Genomic DNA, 9,271 nt, shown 5'->3' on the forward strand with positions numbered 1-9,271 from the left:
CTTCAATGTGAAAAGCTAACCCTTGTTGGAATAATTAAAAAAATGCAAACAGTGATTGGAAGAGTAGATATGACAGAGACCATCTTAAACTACTTTCAAGATATTGTTTATTTTTTCTTGGCAGTGTTTCTGACAGGCAGTGATCGTATTCCAATTCTTGGAATGAAGTGTCTTAAGCTAGTCATCCAGCCAACAGGAGGTGGAGAAGATTATCTTCCGGTAGCTCACACTTGCTTTAATCTTCTTGATCTTCCAAAATACACAGATAAAGAAACCCTGAAGTCTAAATTGATCCAGGCTATAGATCACTACGAAGGTTTCAGTTTAGTATAACTTCAGAAATGAGAGTTCTGTGTAATGTGGGATCATTAAACTAACTCTTTGTGTCTTTCTTGTGGTGGTAAGTTCAGTGGATTAAATGATTGAGTTGATAATATAACTGATTATTTGAGAAAATGTTCAGTGGTACGGATATTCTTGGGAGCCAAAACACATTAACAAAAATGAGGAACTGTCTTAATACATGCCTTCTTGTACAGAACCATGTGGGTTTTGCCATCTTACAATAAAAACAAGAATATTGTGAATGGGAGTCAAGTTTCACTAACATGAATTAACATTTCTCCTTATGCAAACAATTTGGCGTGTGAGTGCATGAGAGACTTGCTTAAGTTTTTCAAATCACCTAGTAAGAACATTTAACTTTTTCCCTGATAAATTCACTTGGTAACTTTTCATTTTGTAAATAATAAATTTTTTGTGATAAAATAATTATGTTCCAATAGCATTATGGTTTCTATTGCTTGTAATTGAATATGAGCTTATTTTATGGCTTTTAACAGGAAAAAAAAGTGACTACTCTGATTTCTGAAGATATATATTTTTCTGATTTGTTTTAAGAACCTTAATACCAAAAGTGATTGTTTAAGGGACAGTCATCTTCACAATGTACAATCCATGAAGGAGTCACTTAGTGTCGATAAAAAAAACTGCATACAATGGCATTTTCAGTATGTGGATGGACAAACTGACTTAATACACCGTTTTATTTTTAAGGACTGATTCTGTAATTAAGTGGACACAGTTACAAGAGGTTGATTTATCATTTGAAACCTCTGCAGCCATGTGTCAAGAATAAACCTTAAAAGAAAAAGATGCACCAGACAGTCGTTGCTGTCAAGAGGTTAAACATTTATTTTTAAATGCTGAAAGCGTAGTTTATGGTTTCTAATAGAATTTTCACTTTTTTCCAGAAAAATGCATTTGAAATAACTCTTTAACACCCCCCTTCCCTTTTCTTAAGATTTTATTTTTAGTATAATTGCCCTGAGACGATTGTGCTTAGCTGGACACTTTTGGATTTGACTTTCCTTCTCTGATTAAATTCCAGACTTTGTGGTGTTAATGCATATGTGACTTGCAGCTGTGAAACAAATATTTATTTTTTTTAGATTTTTAAATGCAGTGAAAAAATTCAAGCTATAATAAAAAACTCAAATGAAAACCTTTGTTGGTTGATGTGTATGGATGCTTGCATCATGCATATTTCTTCAATTGGAGAGTAACTTTTGCATATATTAAATCAAGAGTACAGCTAGGATACCAAGATCTCAATTGAAAAGCAGAGAAATTAATTTGTTGTAATAAATTGTATAAAACCTGCAGTTTCTGTGCTGGCAGGAGATGTGGATAACATACAAAGTGGTTGGTACAGTGAAAATAATTCTCTTTTCCTTAACACTGTGTTTTTACAGCTTTCTCGTGCAGTGTCACCTCTAGTAATATCTTTGTATGCAGCCCATACTCCATCTTTTCCAGCATTTGTTATCTGGTTGGGAAATTCTCCCTCTTGTGAAAAACAAGAAAAGAACAAATATTTAAGCAGCTTAATCTTACTTACAATACATGGAAGAAAGAAAAGGAGTGAAAATAAAGTATTATTCCTCATTTTACCAGGTAATATTGAAACACTGTTTTTAAATTGTGAAACACCAAGATTACAAAGGCAGATATTTCAAACTTGAGATGTGGCTGATGTAAAGCTCTCGTCTGGGTTTTATTCTTGTGTTTTACGCAGTCAGGAGCTGGGTTTTTTTTCTATGGGACTCTTGCTTCATTCAGTGTACAGTTGATGATGTTCACTGAGGGTTTTTTTTAATGCTTAATTGTGCAGGTCCTAATTTAGTCTGCATGATCTAAACCCAGCACTGTATATATGTATTTAATTTTGCTATGGGACTTTCTCAGATTATTGCTGTATTGGACTTTTCACCAATATTAGAATCATAGAATCATAGAATAGTTAGGGTTGGAAAGGACCTTAAGATCATCAAGTTCCAATCCCCCTGCCATGGGCAGGGACACCTCACACCAAACCATATTAATCGGAAAGATGAGTAATATTCTGATCCTGTAGATAGGAGGGTCTGAGACAGAATCCAAGTCATAGTTATTGGACACTTGCCAATTTTTGGTGCCTAATTTAGGATGTACTAGAGAGCTTGGATGTCCTTTATCTTTGAAGTGCAGTTATTGTTGACTAAAACTGCTGTGGCAATTACTTCATGTTACTGCAAAAGTTTCTGCAGTATCAGCAAGTCATATTTCTTACTGTCTTGGAACATTAGGAAGTGTTGGGAGGTTCAGGAGGGGTGTTGAATGTTTGGTTAAATGTCATGTTCGGAACCCATTGGCAGAGCAGGGCTAGAGTTATTTTCCTCAGGACAGCATTCACCTGAGACTTTCTGTAATTTTGGCCTTGATTTTGTCCACAGCTGCAAGAAATGGAGTTGGGTCCTACAGAGCATGGTTGTATTTGCTAAATGCTCCTGATTATCTTGCAGGTGTTAGCACATTCTGTACAGCGAGACAGGTGCCCTGTGGCAAAACAGACATTATCTACATAACAAGGTAAAAGACTTCTATGTAGTACTAGAGTTATTGCTATTATTATATTACTTCCTTCAAGCAGTTTAATGCTTTCTGCAATACTTACACTGCTGTTAGTTCTGTTAACAGCCTTAACGGCCTTGTGAAGGATCTCTGCAGAAGTTGTACTCTGAAGTGTTTTTTCTGGCTGGAAGGAGGTGGGCAAGTGTCATTTTGCATACACTATTCGATGCTGTGCATCATGTGAGATACGGGGGAAAACAAATCCCTTCCATATTCTTAGCTAAAGTATTCATGGTGTTAATGAAGAAAGCCTAGGGCCTTCCTCCTTGTCAAATCTCCAATTAGGAAAGCTTAAATGCCACTTTTAAAAAAAGGTTTATGCAGGTAACTGGGGAATAGCAGTAGTTTGGGCTGCAGTGGGAGCAAAATTTGCAAAAATTCAAAATCTCTGAAGTATTTTCACTTGATAATTAGATTAGCATTTTGATAAAGATCTGGGATTATCACTGGGGAATACCAGTTACATGTCAAACTTATATCTCTGTTGTGGTTACTAAAGGACTTGTCATAGAGGTGCAGTCATGTACTGGGTTTATTGTACCCATCACATTAGTACAGGGTTGAAGGTTAAATTTGTATGACAGAAGTACACAGGCTGTTTCAACTACATGTACAGCAGAAGTGTGTCCCTCCTGTTCCAGGGAAAATCTAAAAATGTGGTTGCCCTACGTGTAGAACTATTAAAGCAACGAGCCCTGCTTAAGTGTAGTGACTTGTCTTCTTTGGCTCTTTATGGGACTTACTGCTAATAAGGTGGTTATTAATGTAGGACATCAAACTGCTATTTTAAAAAGGAATTCAATTCATCACATTGCTCTCTGTTGCAATAATCTTGATTTGTCAGGAATAGATGAAGTATAGTGAATGAAATTTAAAGAGTTTTTTATTTAAAAGCACAGGAGGTTCTGCAGTTAAATACTTGTAAATACTTAAAAGCTTTCTTTTGATAATAATAATACAGGGTTTGGCATGATAGACTTGTGTATATACTGAGTGTTACAAGAATGGCTGTGTTGATTTTCTCCATTGTGCAACCAGACCTATGTACTTGTGCGTTCTGTGTACAAATGTTTAACTCGGTTCTTGGGGGGGGACAACAAAGCATTTGTTTCCCTTGAAAAGTGATAGTTCCTGTTGATTACCAAGTGGGTATTCCTTAATTGGTAGGTCAGGCTGGAGTTTGGGTGGGTCAGTTTGTTTTTCAATATGCTGTTCAGGTTTATGTTGATCAAGTTTGGAACAGTAACTTTAAAAACTTGGGCTTTGAAAGCTCAGAGCATCCGTGATCACCTACCATAGCCAGATCTATTACCATACCTTAAAGCCTCGAGAAATCCCTGTGACTGTTTTCCTGGAATACACTACCTGGAATACCCACAGGTCTCTTACTGTCAGTAGACTGAACACTCTGAGCACATCCCTTGGCTTTGTCCATACTTCACTGATCTTTTACAAAACAACGAAATAACATTTTGCTGATGCATGGAGTGTGATCAGAGAACATCTGTGGGTAGCATTCAGCATAATTTTTCCTCTCCAGCCAAAGGCACTTGCGTCAGTCTCAGATTATTAGAAACAAAAATGAGGTTTGTGAATCTTGTGCCACATACAAACTGCAGAGCTATTATGTTCAGCATAGTGTGTGTGGTGCTAGTGGGGATCTTTATCATACCAAGACTCCAGGGTGAGCTTTTTGACAGGTCATACCCTGAGCATGTGAATCCCACTGGGCAGTTCCTCTAAGGGCTGTGCATGTCTACAGGTACTCACTCCTTTCCCTCGCATGCCTGATCCCATGAGGAATTGCAGTGAAGAAACAAAAGATGAGTATTATGTGAACACTTCGAGTTGAATAGAGTGTGAAAGTTCAATTTAGTTCCCTTTTTTGAACAAATACACAAGCTTTTTCATTAAAAGAAACAAAGCTGTTAGACCATAGCTAAAACCCAACTTCCTATAGAATATTTGCCATGACTTTGAAAAAATTTAAAGGTAAAATTAATTCAATTATTTGTGCCTTAATTCTGCACAGAGGTGACGTTGGTGCACCTGCTAGCAGCAGTGCTTGAGTATGGGGGGAGCTACACCTAGCATCTCAACAAACTTAAGGCTCTCCACTGCAAGGTATGAATGTCCTAAGGCACTCTGAGTTGCCAAGATTAAATTGGCAATAGCAAAGGGTGAGGGTAACCGAGGAGATCCATTGTATCTTTAGATGAGAGCATTGCTGGAACAAGCCCCCAGCAGTTTGGGGTGTTCCCTGGTGCCCATGCACTGGTTGTGCTCAGGGTCCAGCACTGCAGCAGGCTGCACTGGGGCAGTGGTCAGAGGGCCCGGTACCCAGCAGTGCGTTAAAGGTTCTGTAGGCCCCTCCCTGTCGGTGGCCTGCAGCGAATGCCTAGAGCAGTGCGAAAGATTGGGGTAAGAAGGCAGTGATGCTCCATTGTAGGGACTGAGAGTGATCATCTTTACCATACACTGTTTCGGGAGTAGTTGCTGCGTGGAGCCCAGCACGGGGATGCGAGGCAGCTTATATAGAACAGCTGCGGGGCATGAGCGGGCTGGGTCGGTGTCGGCGCCTTCGAAGGCGGCTTTGCGCGGTGCTCCTGGCAGCCCGAGCAGCCGAAGCGGGAGCGCAGCGGTATCGGGCTCCTGGCGGCTGCAGCGGCCGCTTTCGCTGGTGTTGCAGCATCCCATCCTAAATCCGACCGTTTCTGGGGCCGGGCAGTCACCGCGGGCTCACCTGACGGGAGCAGCGCAGCGTTGAAGCGCTTTCCCTGGCCGGCAGGAGGCCGCTCACCAGCACTCGCGCTTCCCTGAGTAAGCCGTATGGAGGGTGCGTGTAAAGCCAAGCAAGGAGCTGCCGCCGCCCGGCCCGGCGTCGCCTGGACTCTGTCCCGTCCCGCTGGTTTCTGGGACCGCCGTGGTAGGCGGCGAGTGGTGAGAGGGGCCGGGGTGCGGGTGCTGCTCTGCGCCGGCTCGGGATTCGGGTGGTAGGAGTGTGATCTGGTTATCCCGGGCTCCGAGTGAGCCACCTGCGTGCTGTGGGGAAGTGGATCCTTCTGCTGGTGCTGTGCTCGGAAGCGGTGCTTTGTTGTTTGGCAGTACTGTGAATAACAACTGAAAGGTGTTTGTGTGCTGGTTTTAAGGGCTTTGTGATTGTGTTTCCTTGTGGCTTTCAAAAACTCATAGGGAGTATCTGGAAGCTGTGACTCCATTTGTAGTTTGCCTGTGTCTGCTCTGTCAGTGGCTCCCTCACAGGGGACACTGGTGCAGGGGCAACTCTGAGAGGGGCTGGGCTGCATCCCAGGGCCGTGGGGTGGCTGGCAAGGGAGGGTGGTGTGTCTCTGCCTCTATGAGAGGAAAACCAGCAGTCCCAGGTTTGTGTCTCTTAAGAAATTTAGTCCTGTGAAGACCTATGGTGATGTATCTGCTTCCACCATCTCCAGGGCAGGATGAACATGCACATGGGATGTGCCTTATGAGTGTTTGCTTGGTTTGGTTTTTAAAGATCCAGTATAAACAGCCCAAAGATCCAGTATAAATAGCCCTTCGAAGCTCTCTGTTTCTTTATGTCACTTGACAACTGCCGTACTGGGTTAATTTCAGGTACAAACTTTCTCTACCTGTAGCTTACAGGAGAGTCTAGGGAGAGGAAAATACTCTTTTCCTTGGAATCCTTCTCAAGGAGCTTCAGGAGGCCTGTATCACCTGAATTTGACCAGTTCCTTTTTGAGGCCACTTTGAGCTCTCCCCAAGTCAAGGAGTTCCACAGTTCCTGTGTGCTTGTGTACTTCACTGCCTCTGCTTTCCTGCATGTTCAGCAGAAATGTCCTTCGTCTGTGTTCTGTTTTTGGCTGTGATAGAGTTAATTTTCTTCCTAGTAGCTAGTGCAGTGCTGTGTTTTGGCTTTAGTCTGAGAACAGTGCTGATAACACAGCAATGTTTTAGTTGTTGCTAAGTAGCACTTAACCCTAATCAAGGACTTTTCAGTCTCATGCTCTGCCAGCGAAGAGGCACACAAGAAGCTGGGAGGAAGCAGAGACAGGACAACTAACCCAAACTGCCAAAGAGATATTCCCTACCACAGCGCATCATGTGTAGAAACTGGAGGGGAGTTGGCTGGGAGGGGATGGATTTTTGTTTCTCTTTTTGTTGTTTGCCATCTCAACCTGCAGGTGTTTCCTTCTTTGGATTTGCCTCCCCATCCCACCTTTGAGTGTGGGAGGTGAAGAGGAGTGAGTGAATGGCTGGGATGGTAAATAGAAACTCCTTTCCCATCATGCACCATTGTTGACACCATTATTACTTTTCCTACTGAGCCCTAGCATCCTGTCTGTCTTTTCAGAACTGCCGAGCTAAGAGGCACTATGCTACAGGTACTGTTAGGGCTTCATAACTTGATGGGTTATAGTAGTGTAGAACCATTCCTTATGTAGTCATGGCCAGTTGTTTCAGCCTGAAATTCTACATTTTGAACTGGATTGTCTTTTCCAGTCACTCTGTAGGTAAGTATATTATGAAAATAATTGCAAATGCCTTTAGGTTTGACCATTCTGGTCTGGTATTTCAGCACTGATATTGAACCTGAGGGACCAAATGACATCTTCTTTCTTCTCAAATGATTTTCAGATGGCTCCTGAATGCTGCTTTCGTTCAGACTTTCTGCTCTTGGAGCCCTCCCTGTTGGATGGTGTTTGGTGCTTTGCCATCACACCTTTTTTTTTAAAAAACGGTATTTTCCACAGTCAAACCCCATGAATTAAAAATGTACCGGGTTCAGGACAGAGCCCTAGAGAATACCTGGCCATGGAAAAATTTAGTACAAGATTTTAAAATATGGACTTCTTTTACATAACTTGAAATACTTCTGCAAGTCATTATTGTGATGAATTGTCGTGGTTTAAGTCCAGTCAGTAATTCAGAACCACGTAGTTGCTCACTCACTTCCCCCCTTCCTCCCCCCCGCTCCCGGAGGGATGGGGAGGAGAATCGAAAGAATGTAACTCCCAGGGGCTGAGATAAGAACAGTGTAGTAACTAAGGTGTAACACAAATCACTGCTGCTACCACCAATAATAATAATGATAAGGGAAATAACAAGGGGAGAGAATACAACTGCTCACCACCCACTGACCGATACCCAGCCTGACCCGAGCAGTGATCTAGACCTTCGGGTAACTGCCCCCAGTTTATATAATGGGCGTGACGTGCTGTGGTATGGAATACCTCTTTGGCTAGTTTGGGTCAGGTGTCCTGTCTCTGCTTCCTCCCGGCTTCCCCTCCTCCTTGGCAGAGCATGAGACTCACAAAGTCCTTGATCAGAGTAAACATTACTGAGCAGCAACTAAAAGCATCGGTGTTATCAGTGTTGTTCCCAGGCTGAAAGTGAAAACACAGCACTGCACCAGCTACTAAGAAGGAGAAAACTGATTACTACTGCTGAACCTAGGACACGGATGCATCAAAATAGGCTGGAAGGAGCCTGGGGAATGGCACCATCTTATTAAGCAAATCCTTGTGCTTTTGCTTTTTTCAGTGTGTATTAATATATATATATATATATGCTAAGAGGGATAAGGTGCTTTCATAGGGTAGTAATGCAAATGATGAGGGAGATAAGTCATCTTCCTTTTCAAGATTGTATGAATTGCAGCTGGAACTGAAGATGCTCTTCCATGCATCCAGATGAATTTCATCTGAGATACTAAATACTAAAAGCTGCAAGAGCAAATACTTCCTCATTTCCATTGTTTGCTGTATGATTGTTTTAAATGTTATTTAATGACAGCACCTTCACCTCAGGGGAAGGATGATGTGTGAAGTGGAGGAATAAGGTGACACGTTGTTGTTTGGGGTTATGCTTCTGTTCAAATAATACTGGCAAAGATACAGGAAAGAACAAAAAGCAGAACTTCATCAAAGTTCAGAAAAAGCTGCAGCTGTTTTATTCCAGAGGAAAAATGTTTTCAGGTCCTTTCAGAGTAATAAGAAATTGATGGAGAAACATTCGTGTCAAAAATTCCTAAGTGTTTTTAATATTTCCTGGCTCAAGTTGTGAGTTTTATACATTTCTGTGTTTTTTTTTTTTCCCTAAACCAAATGTAATTTGTGTTTGTGGGGTAGTGGTTCAGAAGTACAATGGAGCCATCAAAGTGGTAAGGTTTTACATAGTGGAAAGCCAACTGAACAGGTACAAGGGGAGAGGCTCTTGGTTGTACATGGGGGTCAGTATTCCTGTGCTCACAGGAAGCCATGGCACAAACCAGAGTGCCTGCCCAGAGCTCTGCAGGTGGAGCCTGGGCTTCATCTGCAGCCCA

The 9,271-nt window shown here is 42.0% G+C and overlaps 1 protein-coding gene across 5 annotated transcripts in view; it reads left to right on the forward strand.

The window, feature by feature from the left end:
• HERC4 (HECT and RLD domain containing E3 ubiquitin protein ligase 4) overlaps positions 1-1,504 on the forward strand; it is a 37,641-nt gene extending 36,137 nt beyond the window's left edge. For all 5 annotated transcript variants that reach the window (XM_061448522.1, XM_061448514.1, XM_061448507.1 and 2 more), the window contains one exon: positions 125-1,504. In XM_061448522.1, coding sequence (XP_061304506.1) covers positions 125-333 — 209 coding nt within the window. In that variant the 3' untranslated portion in view covers positions 334-1,504. The remainder of the gene's footprint in view (positions 1-124) is intronic.
• Positions 1,505-9,271: the final 7,767 nt, after the last annotated feature.

This window comes from Pezoporus flaviventris, unplaced genomic scaffold, assembly GCF_033815535.1.
Source record: "Pezoporus flaviventris isolate CSIRO_AGI_PZ_B2104156 unplaced genomic scaffold, CSIRO_AGI_Pfla_v1 ptg000001l, whole genome shotgun sequence".
In the NCBI taxonomy this organism is placed as follows: domain Eukaryota; kingdom Metazoa; phylum Chordata; class Aves; order Psittaciformes; family Psittacidae; genus Pezoporus; species Pezoporus flaviventris.